Source organism: Oreochromis niloticus, linkage group LG5, assembly GCF_001858045.2.
Source record: "Oreochromis niloticus isolate F11D_XX linkage group LG5, O_niloticus_UMD_NMBU, whole genome shotgun sequence".
NCBI classification, from domain to species: domain Eukaryota; kingdom Metazoa; phylum Chordata; class Actinopteri; order Cichliformes; family Cichlidae; genus Oreochromis; species Oreochromis niloticus.
The window spans coordinates 35,608,700-35,629,106 of record NC_031970.2 but is presented as its reverse complement, the minus strand read 5'-3'; the positions used below and the strand labels follow the sequence as shown (position 1 = coordinate 35,629,106).

At 41.0% G+C, this 20,407-nt stretch overlaps 1 protein-coding gene across 6 annotated transcripts in view; it reads left to right on the top strand.

The window, feature by feature from the left end:
- LOC100709248 (receptor-type tyrosine-protein phosphatase gamma) overlaps nt 1–20,407 on the top strand; it is a 403,846-nt gene that overhangs the window by 97,353 nt on the left and 286,086 nt on the right. For all 6 annotated transcript variants that reach the window (XM_025907530.1, XM_025907531.1, XM_025907528.1 and 3 more), the window contains exon 2: nt 9,216–9,326. In XM_025907530.1, the coding sequence (XP_025763315.1) occupies nt 9,216–9,326 (111 nt within the window). The remainder of the gene's footprint in view (nt 1–9,215; nt 9,327–20,407) is intronic.

Sequence of the window (20,407 nt, the reverse complement as noted above, 5' to 3'; positions counted from 1 at the left end):
ACTACACTTCCCTGAGGAGTTCCATTTTCTGTCTTACACAGCTCAGACACATGTGACCCTTTAACTTGAATTGTTCTGTCACATAAAAAGTCTAACACCCAATTAAACATACTTCCTCCTATCCCTGCTTCATGTAACTTAATCAGTAGACCCTCTCTCCAAAGCATATCATATGCCTTTTCTACATCAAAGAAGACAGCAACCACCACCTCTTTATTAACTTGCGCCTTCCTCATATCATCTTCCAAACATAAGACAGGATCCATCGTCCCTCTTCCTCTACGAAAACCACTCTGATAGGGTGCTAATATATTTCTTGCCTCTAAAAATTGTACCACTCTCTCATTCACCATCCTTTCCAACAGTTTACACATATTGGAAGTCAGAGCAATGGGCCTATAATTTCCAGGATCACTATGGTCTTTCCCTGGTTTCTTTATTGGTATAATTAGCGCTTCTTTCCATCGACGTGGGAGACGCCCTACTGTCCATACCTTATTAAACAACATTAGCAGTTTATTTAACGCTTCGTCACTTAGATGTTTCAACATAACGTAACATATCTCATCCTTCCCTGGAGCACTGTTCCTGGTTCTGCCCAGAGCCCTTTTCAGTTCTCCAATAGAAAAGGGACAACTCATTACATCTGCAGTACTTTCCTTCCTCCCTAAAGCTTCAAGATTTCTCTCTTTAGTCCTCTCTCTTCCTCGTTTACTGTCATCTGACAAATTTCTCCCACTATGTATATCAACAAAAGTACTTGCCAATAAATCAGCTTTTTCCCCATCCGTTACAGCTACTTGATTATTCTTATCAAGAATTGGATAACTCCAGTCTCTTCTTTCTCCCCCCATTTTCCTGATCATCCCTCACATTTCCCCTACAGTGGCTTGCAAAAGTATTCGGCCCCCTTGAACTTTCCCACATTTTGTCACATTACAGCCACAAACATGAATCAATTTTACTGGAATTCCAGGTGAAAGACCAACACAAAGTGGTGTACACGTGAGAAGTGGAACGAAAATCATACATGATTCCAAACATTTTTTTTACAAATAAATAACTGCAAAGTGGGGTGTGCGTAATTATTCAGCCCCCTTTGGTCTGAGTGCAGTCAGTTGCCCATAGACATTGCCTGATGAGTGCTAATGACTAAATAGAGTGCACCTGTGTGTAATCTAATGTCAGTACAAATACAGCTGCTCTGTGACGGCCTCAGAGGTTGTCTAAGAGAATACTGGGAGCAACAACACCATGAAGTCCAAAGAACACACCAGACAGGTCAGGGATAAAGTTATTGAGAAATTTAAAGCAGGCTTAGGCTACAAAAAGATTTCCCAAGCCTTGAACATCCCACAGAGCACTGTTCAAGCCATCATTCAGAAATGGAAGGAGTATGGCACAACTGTAAACCTACCAAGACAAGGCCGTCCACCTAAACTCACAGGCCGAACAAGGAGAGCACTGATCAGAAATGCAGCCAAGAGGCCCATGGTGACTCTGGACGAGCTGCAGAGATCTACAGCTCAGGTGGGGGAAATCTGTCCATAGGACAACTATTAGTCGTGCACTGCACAAAGTTGGCCTTTATGGAAGAGTGGCAAGAAGAAAGCCATTGTTAACAGAAAACCTTAAGAAGTCCCGTTTGCAGTTTGCCACAAGCCATGTGGGGGACACAGCAAACATGTGGAAGAAGGTGCTCTGGTCAGATGAGACCAAAATGCAAAACGCTATGTGTGGCGGAAAACTAACACTGCACATCACTCTGAACACACCATCCCCACTGTCACATATGGTGGTGGCAGCATCATGCTCTGGGGGTGCTTCTCTTCAGCAGGGACAGGGAAGCTGGTCAGAGTTGATGGGAAGATGGATGGAGCCAAATACAGGGCAATCTTGGAAGAAAACCTCTTGGAGTCTGCTAAAGACTTGAGACTGGGGCAGAGGTTCACCTTCCAGCAGGACAACGACCCTAAACATAAAGCCAGGGCAACAATGGAATGGTTTAAAACAAAACATATCCATGTGTTAGAATGGCCCAGTCAAAGTCCAGATCTAAATCCAATCGAGAATCTGTGGCAAGATCTGAAAACTGCTGTTCAAACGCTGTCCATCTAATCTGACTGAGCTGGAGCTGTTTTGCAAAGAAGAATGGGCAAGGATTTCAGTCTCTAGATGTGCAAAGCTGGTAGAGACATACCCTAAAAGACTGGCAGCTGTAATTGCAGCAAAAGGTGGTTCTACAAAGTATTGACTCAGGGGGCTGAATAATTACGCACACCCCACTTTGCAGTTATTTATTTGTAAAAAATGTTTGGAATCATGTATGAGTTTCGTTCCACTTCTCACGTGTACACCACTTTGTATTGGTCTTTCACCTGGAATTCCAATAAAATTGATTCATGTTTGTGGCTGTAATGTGACAAAATGTGGGAAAGTTCAAGGGGGCCGAATACTTTTGCAAGCCACTGTATTTGAGAATTACTACCAATTGTATTACAGAAATCTCTCCAGTACATTCTTTGTTTTTCTTATTGTACTTCTGACTTTTGCCTGTGCTTTTTTGTAGTCAAGTAAGTGTTGAAAATTATGAGACCGTTTGACCAACTTAAATGCTCTATTTCTTTCTCTAACTACTAACTTACATTCCTCATTCCACCATGGTACTGCTCTCCTCCTAACTTTCCCTGTTGTCTTTGGAATAGCCTCCTCAGCAGCACTTAGAATACTTTGACTGATTTCTTGAGTCATACTTTCAATACTCAAATGATTTTGAACTTGTAAAAGCTTCCTCTCTTCCTACTAAACATCCCCCAATTCACCTCCCCAAACACCCACTTCCCTCCTAATGTGTCAGGTACCTGTATTTGACCAATCCTTATTTTACTCACAACCAGATAATGATCACTACCAAATGACTTATTGTTTACTTGCCATTCACATAATGGTGCCAAAGAACTAGAAGCAAAAGTTAAGTCTAATATGGATTCCTTACCAGAGCTAATATCAATTTGTGTCTTCTTCCCATCATTCAAACATACAAGATTTTTATTGTCCAGAAATTCCTCTAACACTTCCCCGTTGTTGTCTGTTTTCTCACTCCCCTATAACGAATGGTGAGCATTAAAATCCCCACACCATATAATATTTCCTTTCACATCCATTTCCTCCATCTTATTTAACTCTAACTTTTTACAAGGATTATAAAAATTAACCACCATAATCACCTTCCCTCCTATCCAAACCTTAATTACTACATACTCCAAATCCCCTTCCCTGTCACCTATCTTGTACGGAATACCTTCCTTAATCAACGTAAGACACCCGTCACCATTTCCTTCTTCCCCATCATATCTAACAGCAATATACCCATACACTCTAAAATCCAAAAAAGGCTTCAACCATGTTTCCTGAATACAAATTATCTCAGGTTTTTCTGGCTGCTCGTATATAAACTGTTTAAAATCTTGACCATTTGACAAGAGACTCCTTGCATTCCACTGTAAGATTAATATGGTTATAAGAACAAACCACCACATTATCCCTCTTGACTCGCCTGACTACTTAGTTCACCTCTTATATCCTCCCACCTGATATTCTTCATGTCTAAACTATGACATGCCGCCTTCACAATAATCTGGATCCTCTCCGTCTTGGACTTCACATCTGAGGTTGCATTTATTACTCCCACAATGAATGTCACCATCTTCTTCTCTTCTTCTATTTTCCTTTTAATCATTTCCATAACCTTCTCCATTATTTGTTTCTCCTCTACCCTGTGTTTCCCAATCTGTCTCTCTTCCTCCACCACTTTACATGTCTCTGCATATGTCACTCTCTGCAGTACCCTCATTTTTTCAATAACTGTCTGCTGCCTCAACACTTCACATCCCCAAAAAGCAACACTGTGCTCCCCTCCACAATTGCAGCATTTAGGTTTTACTCCCACACCACATTTCCTATACTCATGATCTCCAGAACATCAAGCACATCTCCTCTTCCCTTTACACACTTTGGCAATATGTCCAAATTCTTGGCAATTGAAACACCTCATTGGTTTAGGCACAAACTACCTCACACTGAATCTTATTAATCCAAAGAAGACCTCCTTTGGTACCTCTTTCGTGTCAAATTCCACCACCACAGTTTCTGTTTCTACTTTCTCTGGACCTCTCGTCATTCTCCTTGCTCCTTTAACTTCTCCAGTTCTTAGTTTTAAATTCTCCACCAGTTCTTTCATATTTACGTTCAACGGCACACCCACAATAACTCCTTTATTTCCACTAGAGCTCCTTTCCCCTACTCTTGCAGTATTCTTCACTTTGACTTTGCACACCCCCACAAGTTTCCTTGCTTTTTCCACCTGCACTTCTGTGTTACAACCCACCAGTATATTTCCATCTCTGAGTATCTTAGCATACTTGATTTCCCCAACTTGTGCCTTAAATGCTCTTGTTAGCTTAAGTGGATCTATTTTCTTTACACCCTCTTCCTCAAACCTGACAATTACACTCATACTCGGACTCGTTCCCTCTTCATTACCTTCACTATCAGTCCCTTCCATACTACCCTCACTTCTCTTTTTCTTCTTCCTTTCACTAGCTCTGTGCCTCTTTCCCCCCTTTCCAACTTTTCCCACTCATTCTCATCACCCTGACCGCCAATCTCTTCCTCTTCACTACCATCCATACTATTCCACTCACTCCTTCCGCCCTCCATCGGTGCCAACCCTGGTCTATGAGAAGAAGTCTGCAGGAGACCATTACCGGACCTTTACAGGCCTTCGGCCGACTCTCCTACTTACCTCACTCACACACCAAACCACCAACCAAACACACCTTATACCCAAATCCACACTAACTACAACAGCCATGCTGCACACTTCCACTCTCAAATCAAGACACTGAACAACCTGCTGTACATCACCACACCGACTCAAGCCGTCGTCGCACGTGCTCCTCAACTGTCTCGTTCCCGGCTGCCCAAACGCCCCACTCCTCCCACAACACTGACTCAGAGAAACACAGGGCTTAAATACACTGGGAAATAACGACGGGAATGAGACACAGGAGGGGAGCACAGCTGGGAGAAATCAGACATAATGAGACCAAAGGGAAGCGAAACTCAATACAGTCACGTAGAACACAGACTTTCAAAGTAAAACAGGAAATGTAACACAGACGCAAAATGACTAGGGGAGACAGAGCAACAAAGAAACACAGAGACCAACATAAAGGAGGCACAGAGGGCAGCTACTAAATACTCAGAAAACTAAACAGATTACAAGACACCCAAACTAGGATACTAGACTATAGAATAAACTGAGGCAACAAAGACAACTTAGAACATGCATTATAATACAAAAACCCTGAGACACAAGAAACTCAAAACACTGGGTCAGTAGATCCAGGATCCTGACAGCGAAAGGTGAACAGTGTTACAGTGAGGGACCACTCTAAAGCTCGACATTGTTTACAAGCCAATCCACACTTCTTCATCTAAGCTAAGTAGCCAAGTAGGTTCACCTACAATATTATCTTTAGTTTAAACAAAAAATGGTATTTCATGAGGAAATGTCTTGGAGATTATGAATCTGAATTTCAGGAGCAGGACCACGCCTCCAAACACGCTCCTTCCAGCTGCCATCTATATAGGTTCCCCTAGTTCTGCAATCTGTTCATTCTCGTTTACGTGCCCCACCCTCCCTGCCTTCTTCTTCTCTATTCTTTAACTCCTTCACTCCTATTTAGTACATGGGGATCTGCCAGGCCCGGGAGCCATCGCCAGTCCCCTTCGAGGCCTTCCCCAAACCGCAGCTCAATTCATGTCAAAGCATTCACTTTTACCTACTACAATGCTGACCAACTCAAAATGAGGACGTGGGCCCAGCTAGTGAACTGGTGAGTGAACTGGAAAATAGAGCTTTTAACTTGTGCTTAGTATATTGAAAGAATTCCATTCATCTTGGGGGGTCATCTTGAGCCTTTAAAACTTCCCTACAACATGACATGTCCTCACTCTGCTCATTTCACATCCGACTCACAAAAACACAGAATCACAGTCAAAATGGTATTTCCTGTTTGTGAGGCCGATTCCCTACTGAGGCTCAACGGTACATGTACCAGCAAGAAAACGTGTGGCAATGAAAGAGCAAAAGCCAAGCACATGTGTGTCCAAGGTGGCCAATAAAGTCAAATCCACTGGGTGTGGAACACTGCAGTGATTGAACCATGGTCATTCGCAAGTGTTCTTTTGTCTGATGCGTAAATTTGTTTCTTAGTCCTGTAACCCCGTACAGCACACCTCTTCATCCTATACTTACTGCAGTTCTCCTGCGCAAATTCACTCATGCGATTTGGCCTGATCTTTTTTGCTGCTGCAATCTTTGCGATGTGTTTGTGAGAGACGTAGACCACTGCTTTGTCAGCTCAGGTGAGTTTATTCTTTCAAACTTTTAAGTAAAAATAAATTCAGTACAGCGAGTTTATTCACACATGTCATCACATCACACACTTTTAGGAGGAGAGGGGAAAGAACAGCAGGGCATGAGAAACCACCTGGGAGCCACTGCATGTTGAAGATCTGCATGTTACAATAAAGTGCTGTGCTCGACAAGAAAACTGCATTTTGTGCCAAAAAACATCCGACAACATAAAATAATACCTAAAAGTGCAATAAGTAAGGTTTGAACCATTTTTAGCAAACCTGATGATGTGGACTCAGAATCAGTTCTTTGAGGCTTCCAAGGCTGCATTAAATGAAGCTGACTCATACCCAAAACAGCTACAGAACTATGTAATTGTCATAATGAACATAATAGTGTTTAAGCAATATATTTTATTTTATATACTGCTTTGTTGTGCATCGCAACGGAAACAGCCTCTCTTACTGAAGCACATTGTTAACACAGCTTGTTGTCTGTAAGGGTCTCTGTGTTTTTCTTCCGTTGTTTGTTTGGATATTAGTCCAAAATTTGTGTTGGTCATTGTGTTAATTATTCATAGTCAGCTATAAATAAATAAAGAATTGTTATGTGTATTGATGTCAAGATGTGATCGTACCAAAAGTGACCATTAGGTGTCACTGTGTAGAGATGTGTCAGATTGTATCAAAAACTCTAGTACAATGAACAAAACTTTCAGTTTCTCTTCACTATGGGAAGTCAAAGTTCACAGAATAATAATTTAATTTAAATAAATTAAAAGTAATAATTTGTTTAAAAAATTACATTTAAATTAATTTAAAAAATAATCCACATAGTAAAAAACCATGTGATTTGGCACTATATAAATAAAATGGCCTGCCCTGCGACAGACTGGTGACCTGTCCAGGGTGTACCCTGCCTGTCGCCTAAGACAGCTGGGATAGGCTCCAGTGCCCCCACGACCCTGAAAAGGACAAGCGGAAGCTTGGATCTCTATTTTTGTGTGTTTTTATTTCATTTGTGTCCTGTTATGATGTCAGAAGTTTAAAAACAAAGTTGAGTTGGTTAAAATGTAAAAGACCAAACAAAGAAACAAAAAAACTTTTGACAATAAGAATAAGATCTCAGGGGGAAATTCATAGTTCATTTGCTATTTGTATGAGAACTGAAATGCCTGCTGGCTGTGGGTGCAAAGGATTTTCTGTATCTCTCTGTTTTACAACAAAGACAGAGGAGTCTTCCAGTACTTATGGGTTTTTGTGTTCCATGAAGATGATATAAAGTGGATGATCCGATATTCAGGATGGCTTCTAACCTCTTTATGGTGCATCTTTCCACCACTTCTCCCAGTGTGTCCAGCACACTTGCCATCACAGACTGATAAAACACCTGCAGTATTTTATTGCAAATCGCAAGAGTTCTTCGTTTGCTTAATATAAAGAGGTAACTTTGCCCCATATTGTATAGTTCATCTGTATTCAGGGACCAGTCTATTTTGTTATCTAAGTTTAAACCTTGATATTTGTATTTTATTACCACCTCTATCTCCACCCCAACACACTTTCACAGACTGGAGAGGGGAATCTTCATAAACCTATTATCATTTCCTTGGTCTTAGAGGTGTTCAGTATGACATAGTTTTTGTGACTCTAGTCACTGAAGGCTTTTACGAGATTCCTGTGTTCATAATCCTGTCAATTTGTGATCCACACCACAATGGCAATGTCATCCAACTATTCCTGTATTTGAAGTCTGCTGTGTAAAATGTGAAAGGGATTGAAGCAGGCCCAGTCTCCTGTTTGTATGTAAACTGCCTGGGATCACGTTTGTCTTTAATCTCAAGTTTCAGTTGGTGTAGAATCAGCCTTTCCAAGATTTTCATGTTATGTGATTGTGATAGAAAGGACTCAAAGGACACAGCATTGCAGCCACAGGAATATTTTGTTTAAAGTGTAGTAATCTTTTTCTGCTTGTGCAGCTTTCCAGCTGCCTTACTCGAGTGCAGCACAGCTCACTCGTCAGGTCCTGGCATTTTATTCAAGTAGGGTAGGCCAGATTAGATGTTGGGGGTCAGCTGTGTTGGTGTGCTTCCCCTGATATCACACCGTGAAACCCACTGCTCCACCCCTCCCATGAAGCAGTACACACCCCACCCCATACCACCATCACTCGACTAGCTAACAGCCCCCTCCCAATGAGAGGGAGAGGGAATCAGCCACAACCACCTGCTGGGACAAAACGGCCCACAGCCCTCTGTTCAAGAAATCAGACTGTAGGATGGAAGGAAGTGAAAATTTAGGAGTGTGGGGCAAGGGTTCCCCACAGAGAGCCTTCTTCACCTGCACGAATGCCACCTGGCACTGCTCTGTCCACTGAACCAGATCTGGGCCATCCTTCTGATGAGCTTCTCAATTGTGTTGCATAAGCTAGTACCAAGTATATAGGCTGTTTTGTAGACCTTTAACACTTTCCTCAAACTTGAACTGGTAATCTACGAATCATTAATCATTCAAGATCTCCCCAAATATTTTTTTTTTATTATTATATATATCAAAAGAAAGAGCACACATTTCAACACTATCACATGATGTGAAAACACTGATTGCTGGAATATTTCACAGCATAGTTTTCCTTCATTGTTGAATTTTGTTCCTCCTGTGACTACTGGACAGTTTGTGTGGAGGGTGGCTGAGGACACAGCTTTCTTGTCATCCTACCCAGCTGGAATCCAGACAGTGCTCCTGAAGCTGTTACGTTAACCTGCCTGTTCCTGTGTTCTTCTCTTCCACAGCGTTGACAGGAAGCCAAGCTGAGTCAGAAAGCCCAATCCAAGGTTTGCAAAGAACTGGTGGGATACGACTTCGAAGAGCCCCCCCTGAAGAGACTTACTGGGCATACTCAGGTGTGTCTCTCTGTGATCTACTTTTGCTTTGTTTCTGGTGAGGAATGTGTGCTGAGGGATTGTTGTCTCACCTGCAGTGGAAAATCTGGCTATCTAAAAGCTAAAAATCAAAAAGCTGGAAAATGAAGGTAATGTTCTGTGTCTTTTCTCCAACAACATCTCAAATAGTGGTTTGGATGTTTAGATCACTCCAAATGCTTACTAAACATCCCCCAAGCTACATGTATACAACAAGATAGCTGTCATTTTATAAATGCAGGGATAGATGGGAATTTCTTGCTCTATGTTAAAAAAAATGATTTCATAGGCGATTAGCTTCAAAACAAGAGCGACCTGATGGAACCCAGGTATTGGCTGGAAAACTTTTATTGTTTATTATTAAATTGTTACCATTCTTAGTGTGGACTGCATCGAGAAAGTGTGGTTATTCAGTGGGCAGATTTAGGTGACCTGTGATATGTTTTGTTATGATTTATAAAACAATGAGTACAGCAAGATAAAACTGTGTGACTGTGTTTCAGTGTGAAAGCACTTCTATGTCACTGGCATTACAATATGTTTGACTTCCTCTTTATGATTCCTTCCTCCTTGGCCATTCTCTGCTTCTTTGTGCTGTGGCCTGGAGCTGTCTCAGGACCCTTTTTTATTTTACTTGTGCTTCAGAGGAGAAAAAAAGTCACTTTCTCTGTGCCTTTAGAGCCTTTAGTTCTTCAGAAGGGCAGCATTAATCTTTCACCATCCATGCAATGCCAGCCTCAGGCCATAAATGATCTTTTACTTTATTTCTTTCAGTGTTTTTCTGCATGCTCATTCAGGCCTAATTGGTTTCCTGTCATTCCTGTGAGAGTGCAGGAGCGTGTAGGTAAAAACAGAGCTGGTGACTGTTTCCGTTTGTGTTGCTGTCCTGCTGTCCCTCTGGACATGTTTGATTGCAGCTCTTATGTAAGATCCTGATGTAATGGTGGGCAGGATTGAAGCCACAGAGGAAAACAATCAAGAGACAGCTAGTGAATATTCTGTTTTTATGTCATAGCAAGATTTTTTTTCTTTATTCACACCTTGGGTTTTCTATTGGACAATATCAAATAACATTAGCAACACCGTACTTATTACTGTATTTTTAAAACCTTCAGTAGTCCCCATTTTAAATCTCTAATTTTAAACTGAAGAATCAAAAAAGAATTAGTGAGTGTAGAAATGCCCCATCTCACTGCCATTATTGCTGGTAGTTGGATGTGCCATGTTTGATTTGTAGCTCGTGTTCTGACAGCAATTTTTATACATAGTTCCCCATTTACGGGGTCACAAAAATAATCAAAAAAGCTAACATACTGTAAAAAATAAGGCTTCTGTTTAATATAAAACTCCTTTGCGGTCAATGTCTGCCTGAAGTCTAGAGCCATGGACAACAAATCCCCACCTGAAGAATATCACATTTATTTTCCTGAAGAAACTCCTCGGTTGCTTTTGCAGTTTGTATGGATCATTATCCATGTGCACTTTAAAGGCCATCTGATTGGTTTTACAGCATCTGGCTAAACCAGTGTAAATCTGTACACTTCAGATTCACTTCTATGAGCAGTCACAGAATCAATAAACACAAGTGACCCAGTTCCACTGGCAGCCATTCATTCTCCTGCTAGAACATTTATACTTTTGATAAGAAGCTTCTTATGGCTACATGGCTGTGTACTCCTGATTAATCAGGAGCATTACGTGTGGAAGAGTATACATCTTGATTAAATTATACATTTGAATCATCAAGAATGACATTTCCATATTGGATGGGTCAGGGCCTGGGTTAACAACAACCTCCTATGACAGGGTGCCGATGGAAACTGTGCTACACCTGGCTAACACAGAGGAAAAAGAGAAGGGGGAGGTGTATTTGGAGGCAGCAAGATAGAAAGATGAGTGTGGAGGTGAGAGTAGAGACTTTAAATACAGAAACTACGACTGGCAAAGGAAGTGAGCTGGCTGATGTGATGGAGTGACATCACATCAGCCATAATTGATCTACATTCAATTAGGTGGAAGGACAGCAAGATCAGGCATTCAAGCTGTTCTACTATGTTGCAGATAGGAAGGAAAATGTAGTAGGGGAAATCTTGAAGTACGTAAATACTGTTTTGGAGATGAAGAGAGCATCTGACAGGATCAGGAGTTTAAAGCTGGGTGATGAAAATCTTTTTAAGTCGGACGAAGGGTTGGATGTCAGTTATGCGAAATTGTGGATGAAGTTGTAAAGCTTGGTAGAGAGTGGTGATTGGACCAGACTTTAATGGACATCTTGGATGTCATCTGCTGGAGCCAGCCAATTTGGAGGTCACTGCCCTGAGTGCTCCAAATATTATGGAAACCACTGTTGCATTCACCCTCCATTCTCCCTCCTCTCCAGCTCATCTCTCAGCCCTTGGTATTTCTCGAGCTTTTCGTGTTTCTTCTTCCTGATGTTGCTATCACTTGGTATAACTACATTTATCACTACGGCCTTATGTGACTTGTCTTAGGGGTATCTATGCACAGTCTGCACCTAGGATCTTGCCTGAATTGTGGGACCCCGGCCTCTATCAATCTTGTACTTAGAGCTTGTTTCTTTGCTGCTATAATTAGTGGCTCTGTTTTTCAATCCAGCTTTTTCAGCCATTGGTCGGATTTCTTGATATCAGACACTTCTTCTGTCTGCTGGTGATAAATGTCTTTCAGGGGCCTATCCTTCCATGATGGTTGCTGTTCTTGCTCCCTTTCTTTTTCAAGTTTTTTCTTTTTCAACCTAAACAGTTGCGGCTGTCTTCCTGATATACTCACTGATCTCTGTTCTTTGATACTTGTTTGGCCTTCAGTTAGCCATTCCAAATTCCTCTCATCCATTAGCAGCTGGTTTATTTGTGCTGTTAGACACTCATGCAGTGCTCTTAGCTTCTTTAGCCAGTAGCTGTGAATCATGGCAGGGCCTGGTGCTGTCCAACTTTTCATACTGGACACTCTGTCCTGGATGTTCTGAGAGTTACTCGATCCTGTTCAGGAAAATTACTGTGGTAACCTTCCGGAACAGGATCAACTAGCAACTGATAGACCACTTGCTGTACTTCTTAGGCATCCCTTTCTTCATCACACCTTTCTGCAGCTCCAATAGTGGGCTAACTTCCCTCCATGCTGCCTTTATCTTGGCCTCTAGTCTCCTGGTAGAGATCAGCTGGTTGGTTTCAGTGATGATCACAGTAGGGATTGTCCATAATGCTGCAATCACATCGGAGGTTACCCGTAGTCGGTAGTAGGCCACGGAGGGTCCAGTTTTCCAGTTTGTCTTCAATTTCAGGTCAGTTGCTCTCACATTCAATGCCTTCATCGTACCAGTCGTTCTTGGGACTTGATACCAAATCTCAGAGTGCGGGGATGACGATATCTCACCCTTGACCTGACATCCTGGCTTCCCCTTGCAATAGCATTTGTGCTGTACATTGTTAATTTCTAGTTGTAATAGCAGTTGAATCTTCTGGATGTTGAAACACTCTAGAGGTTGGATGTAAAAGAATTCATAGGTCCCATATCCTGTTTCCACATCAATCCCTGCCTAATAGCATTCCAAAAGTTCTTTATTTTTATCCCTTGTCCACTTACATCGTTTTTGTTCCAGTAACCCAGTTTTCATTGGGAGCTCCTGGTTCCTCAAAACCTGACATGACCCTTGCTAATCTGGGCGACTCTGAGCTGGTATGGCTTCAGTTACATGCCTTTCACTCATGCTTTGTTTTATTGATATTTTTAGCAACTCTTTGCTCATCCTCCAGTTTGTGTTTCAGTGAGATTATCAAGACTTCAGGGCTTGCCAGTACATTTTATTTTGTCCAGTGGTTTCCAGATCTGTATTTCATGTTTTGCTGCCATCGATATTTTCCATTAAAAAATCTTGACTCCTTCAGACACGGATGCTTCTCTGTCAATGCCTGCACCGTTGTAGATCTCTGGGGTAAGATGTGTATGAAAACATTCAATCAATCTTTTTATTTATAAGCACATTTGAAAACAACACAGGTTGACCAAAGTGCTGTACAAAGTAAAAAGTAAAACAAACACATACAAAGAGAACAGCACAAAACTCAGTCACAATTAAAAGCTAAGGAGTAAAGATGTGTTTAACGATGGGATTTAAAAATGTCAAGTGTTGGAAAGATCCTAATTTGAAGAGGCAGACTGTTCCAAAGTTTAGGCGCAGCAATTGCAAAGGTCCGGTCTCCTCTGTGTTTCAGTCTGCTTCAAGGAACAGTCAGAAGCAACTTATCAGCTGACCTAACAGGTCTATTTAATAATAATAATAATACATTTTATTTAAAAGTGCCTTTCAAGACACTCAGGGACATTTAACAATAGAATAAAACACATAATAGATCAATGACAAAACAAAGAACAATTAAAAAATAATTGGCATATTTTTAGTGAAAATATCTTAATCCATTGAGAGTTAAAAACAAGCAATAAAATCTTAAAATCAGTTCTAGAATGTAAACAAGCCAAACTGTGGAAATATGGTCGCGTTACGTGTCCTGTGAAGAGTCGAGCTGCAGCACTCCGAACAAGCTGAAGACGAGTAGACTAGTCCCATATTAGAGGGTGGCATACGGTTCCAGATCGTTTTCCAAGAACTTCATTTGATTGTGTCAGCCACAGATGATGACTGGAGACACATACAAAAGTGTAAATAAAGCTACAGAAAATTGGCACTGATGGCTCACAGAAAACATCTCCTCCACGCTCTGGAAACAGTCACTACAGAGGCTGTAGAAGCAGTGTAAAAATGACATCTAAAATCAGTGTGAAAAGGCATCCACACTTGGACTATAAATAGTCCATACACGGAGGTCCTATGGATGTCTCTGGATCACCTGCTACTTCAAAACTCATGAAAGGCCTCAGGTCAATTTAGTTTATTACTGTTTACACGGTGTCAGCTAAGAACAGAAAAAGCTCACAGTGTCCTTTACATTTTAAGGGAAAGCTCAACAATCTGATGATCCCAATAAGCATGGAGATAACAACTTTATAAGCATTCAGAGTCTTTGCTGACTTTTAGACAGTGTTTATGTTCAGTGTGTGGTATAAGGCAGAATTCCTGGAGCTGCAGGATGTATGAAGCTGAGAACTGTATGAATGAAAAGCTGTATGAATAAAAGCAAGTGTCCTTAAACTTGTAATAGTGTGTGTGTATGTTGTACAAGGCTGTGGATATAAAATGTGACCTGGTTTCAATGTTGGCCTCTGATGTGGAGAATGGCAGCTTCTTTGTAACAGCTGCATCTTACACTGGCTGCTGTTTATTGGGTACAGAGTGTTAATATCTGTTCATTCTCATATTTACAGTCAGTGATAGATTGTACTCACAACACAATTGAGACTCTGTCCTTATTTTGCTAGATTTCTTAGGATTTCAGGTCTTGTATATTTTCCTTCTCTTTTCTTTCCCTCGCTCTCTTTTTAATATAATATGGTTGATTTAACAGCCTTGCAACAGACTGGCAGTATGTCCTGGGTGTACCCTATAACAGCTGGGTTAGGCAGCCCCATGACCCTGAATTGGAAAATCATGCATGAATGGACAATTAATTCAGTAAACTTACAAATCTTAAAAGTAATCCTCCTTTAGTATGTTGATTACAAATGTTAAAACATCTGCTTAGTCACAGCAAATACCACCTTAAAATGCAGAACATTAACTATACATATAAACATATATATGTCATAAATAAGTTAAAATTGTTTTAATTTACAAAACATAAATATGATAAAACATGTTAAAAGATAATGACACGTTTATTTGTAAAAACAAAGAAAGAAAGAAAGGCATCAGGTGCAGCTGACAGAACTGAAGAAGCTAAGATCCTGTTGAGAGTGATGAAGGTGGATTGGAAATGAGCGCAACAGAGGGACAGCAAAGGATGGGAATTTAGACTGAAATGGTTTGGACGTGTGGAGAGGAGGCACAGGTGCTGGAGAAAGGATGTTGAAGATGGAGGAAAAGAGGAAGAAAATTCATGGATATAGTGAAGGAGGAGATGAAAAGGGCTGGTGTGCTTGTATACTGATTAAATGAACCAAGATAACTTATAATTTAAGGGGTTTTGTAACTTTAAAGCTGTACTACCTGGAAAAATTTTGGTGTTTCTGTGCGTGGAGTGAAACTGTGAGTGAACAGTTTAAGTGTGGCGTTGTGTCCAAACATGAAACAGTTCAAAAAGAGGTGTAAAGATGTGGTCTTCATGAGACACAAAGAAAGGCAAAAGGATGAATTTGAGTGAATGTCTCTCCTTAGAAAGTTGTTATTTAATGCTTATTTGGATTGTATGATTAACTTTTCAAAACTAGAGGTATTGGTTTTGTTGTGTGGAGGTAAAGCTTTGGAGTCACAAAAACATGATGATGTGATGATGATAATTTATACTTTATCTAGTATATATATTATATTAGAAATACGGATGTATATGTATGTAGAGGGAGAATAAAACAGGGTCCAGAATAGAGCCTTGAGGTATTGCAGAGTATTGGTTACCCAGCGTAACATTAATGTTCTGCTCCCTAACTCAGAGGCAAAACATTTCAGAGCAGAACCCTGAATGCTGACATGTCTTCAGGCAGGTTAATGGGATTATATTATCAACAGTGTCATATGCTGCACTCAGGTCTAAAAGAATGCACTTCTTCCCACTCCTTTTCGATATGTAACTGAAACAGCAATATCGAAGTGTGTTCTGCTTTATTTTGTATAGCATTTCTGTTTTCTTTTATTTCCTAAATAAACTTCACCTGATCTAAATAAATTGAACACTAAAAACCAAAAAGAAACAAACAAGATAGATAAATAGATAAGTGCTCAGCTTTGCTGCTGCTTATATTATTATCTTTTTTAAAACTCCATTGCCCATCCTTCCACCTCGCTGCATTGCTATGTCTGGCATCACCTCCCTGCTGCAGGCAGAGGGGACTGGAAGTTTCCAAAACTGATTATGGTTTATTTAGAGAAAGCTGTGTGTAATCTGGGACCATTCTTCATTACTATGCCCTGATAATATCCCGCCACCGCACACAGTGATACATTCAAGGGACTGCACTGTATTTTTACCTCATGGCTTACACTGCAATGCTGCATGTGTGCAGGTTTGTGTGCTGTCACTGTTTATGTTCAACACAGTGGTGTAGAGGTTAACACTGTTGCTTCCCAGCAAGAATGTCCTGAGTTTGATTCCACCACTTGGCTGAGGTCATTCTGTGTGGAGTTTGCATGGGTTCTCTCCAGGTTTGTTTCATATAACTTAGGTGAGAACTTGTGTTTGAATGTCTGTCTCTATGTGTAAGCCCTGCAGCAGACTGGTGACCTGTCCAGGGAGTACCCTGCCTCTCACCCTACGATAGGCTCCAGCCCCACCATGACAAGGATAAGGTGGGGGGGATGGATTGATGTTGGTCATTTCTCACTCTTTGACAAACAGTAAGCCAGGCTACAGCCCTGTCCCATCCATCCATGTGTGTGGTTTTGTGTAGAAGTGTACATATGAATGTGTGAGATGACAGGATTCTCTATCCCATTTATCTGCTGTTGACAGTGAGCGTGATTTTCTCAACTAAGAACAAGCAATGCCCCTACTTATTAATATAAATATTAAAGATGCTCCATCAAACATGAATTATTATTGAATTTGGCTCAGTTCATCTTGGCTAAAGATTTCCAAGATCTGTTATACATCATCTGATGAGGCCATGAGGCATAGTGTTATATCAAGGACTGTGTGTGTGTGTGTGTGTGTGTGTGTGTGTGTGTGTGTGTGTGTTGGGGGGGGGGGGGGGGGGGGGTACATTCAGACTTCTAAAACACATTATCTGATTTCAAGCTCTTAATAACACAGGATGACTCTCACTTTCTGTCTTCCCTTAAGTCAGATGTGATCATGTGTCTTATTGGATGTGTTTAAGCTTTTACAGGATGTCTTTGAACTGTGAGATTTTAAATTGTAATGTCTTAGCAAGGCCAAAGATGTGTTTTATGTGGCTTAGCAAATAATATGTTGGCCATATTAATCATATACCAATCCAAAGGTTAGCGTGCATGCTCTGTTTTTTTTTTTTTTACTCTCTTTATTTTGTCTTTTTTGTGGTGACACAATAGGTGAACATTGGGTTACAGTTCTTATACAGTTTGTGTGTCTTCATGTCTTCATGTAATTTATGTTGATTTCCTCCAGATTTGTTCAAAGTCATCAGTTTTGGTTTGCAGAAGTGTTGGTATGATTAGTCCAGCTGACTCCCAACTAATGACGCAATAGGAGCCCTACATTAAAAAGCTAAAGAGGAATATAAGAAGGCACATGCAGCATGGGAAGAAGGAGGAAGATAGGTTTGGGTCCAGTGTCCATTATTGGATTATGTTGGAGGGCCTGGAAAGTCAGGATGAGATCGAGGAAACTGGAAGGAAGATACTCACACAGGAGATTTCCTCCCATGTGTTAAAAGTTTTTTGTTGCCCTTCACTATGTAACAATTGTGTGATCAGACATTTTCAGTTGACCTCACTCTTTTGATAAGCTAAACTGATGGCCTATAACCAGGGGTGCACATAAGTGGTCCGCAAGTGCGCATGCGCTGTCAAAATAAAAGACGCGCACCAGATAAGAAGCTGCAACTCGCGTTTGTGTACACAAGATTTTCTGGAGGAGGACAGACATTTGTTTAGAGCTCTTAAAGATGTCGAAGAAACAAGCTCCTTTAAGCAATTACTCTGGTGTTCCTCCACCTCCAAAGAAATGTCAGGAGTCCGAACTGCAAAAGAAGCGCGTATTCTCGGAAAAGTGGTTGCAGGAGGTGAGCTGGCTTCAAACAAATGATGAATGCACAGAGATGTGGTGCAGAATATGCCGTGAAAATCCCACTGTAGCGGACAAAAACATTGCCTGTTATATGTACGCAAACGCGCATTGCAACTTCTTATCTGGTGCGCGTCTTTTATTTTGACAGCACATGCGCACCTGCGGACGACTTATGTGCACCCCTGCCTATAGGTCCAGTAACTATTATTAGTGGAGTGGCAGAGTAGTCTCACTTTCTTGGGACCCCTGAACCAGGCTTAACAGAGAAAGACTGTTCTGATCGTTCTGATTTTGAGTTTGGATCATCTTCTTTTATAAAGGAACCCAACAAATACAGAGAGAATATAGAAATATAGGACTAAAAAAAAGGGAAATGTGAAGAAAAGAGGAAAAGAAAGAAGGCATTAAGGATGTTGTAGAAAGGCCTAAAACCTCGATTACTCTGCATCCATCAGAGTGTGACTGTGTGGGTAAAGACTGAAGTGCTTTAAGTAACTAGTTATAAGCACTGTGTACATTCCAGTCCATTTTTTGGCACTGTCAGAGGCTGAGCAAGTCTCAAATCAAAACCATCCACCTTGACCAGTAAACCAGTAAACTCCTGACTATGACAGTTCAGGAGTTTTTGATAAGACAGAGACCTCTCCTCAGATCTCCCTGTCAACTGATAGAGGTAATTAGCTTCAAGTACTAATGAGTGCTATTTTTCATGGGCATGATGCAATATGTATTAGGCAAGGATCTGCAGGAAAGCACAGGTAAAAACTGGATCTGCCATTCAAAACTCTGAAACATTGTCACTGCTTGTGGAGAGTATTTTGTCTTAGGATAATAAAATGTTCACAATTCCAGTGCACAGAGAAATGAGCTGATAAGCTGTCGATTTTTTGCAGCTTTCTTCCCTGTTCACAGTTGCATGCGTGTATTGCTTCATAACTGTGTCGTCTGCTTCTTTACCTGACAAAGACAGTTACAATCTGTATTGCGCGCTATATATTGTCAGCTGTGAGGTGGCTCACTGAAATAAAATAAAGAAAAACAGAGATTTTAGAAGGTTCACTAAAGATGCTGATCCATAAGAGGTAAGCACACATCATTTGTAGAGGCAAGGAGATTGCATGCATGGATATCTAGACTGTTTATGTGTGATCTTTATGTGAGCGTGAGGGTGTGCGCACACATGTGTCAGCTGCTGCTGCTGCTGTGTTATCAGCCCTTTCACTGTGCTGGCTTGTGATGGATGCTGCTTGCTTGTTGCTGCTTTGTAGTCACTTTGGCATTGTGTAATTGAAAATCCATCTGTGTGGGTTTAAGAGATCTGGTGTCAGATTAATGGTCAGTGAAATATGGAGAATGAATCACCATGTAGGTAGAAATGTTTGCTCTAGCAGCAGAGGCATTGATGGTCATAGAAGAGGTGTTAAACCTCACAGAAAAATGGAAGAAGACAGTGTTAAAAAATGAAATCTTTCTGTTGCTCTCTGACGATATGGGTCAAATAGCTTCCTCTGAAGATCCAACAGCATTGCAGAGGATATACAGTAGTATATCCTCAGGGCTGCTTCAAGTAAAAGGATATAGGGCTTTGGAGCGTGATGTCACAGGCCCGCCATGACAGTAGGCCAAACAAAGCACACGGAAGCATCAGCTATGGTTCGTACGTGCTGTGTTGTCGGTTGCAACATTAGATCACACGATAGGGAAGGCAAGAAGCTGGAAAATGGGCTCTCTTTTCATCGTTTCCCCTCCTGGAGGCAACGGGAGGGATCTCATGTATCCGATATTACTAAACGAAGACATCAGGCTTGGATTGCAGCGGTCAGACGAGCGGATATCGAGTTCTCTGCCATCCCCAATTTGTTGTTGGTTTGCTCGCGGCATTTTCTTTCCGGTGAGTTCTAAATAAATTCATATCTCTCTTAAAAGGCTTTTAGTGTTATTTTGAATGCGCTGAGGTCATAGATAATTAGATAAAACATCCTAATGTGTGATGCTGCAGAACCACGTCATGTTGACGGAGTAGTATGGGCTCAAAATGTGGTCATAAATATTTTGTACTTGTAAATCAGTTTTGTATGTGTAAAAAGAATTTGTGTGTGTGTAAAAAAAGATTTGTGTGTAAAAAGAATTTGTGTGTGTGTAAAAAAGATTTGTGTGTGGACTTAGCCAAAAAAACACCTGCAAGTCACAAGTACGAATTTTGACCCTATTTTTCTTCCTTTCATCTGA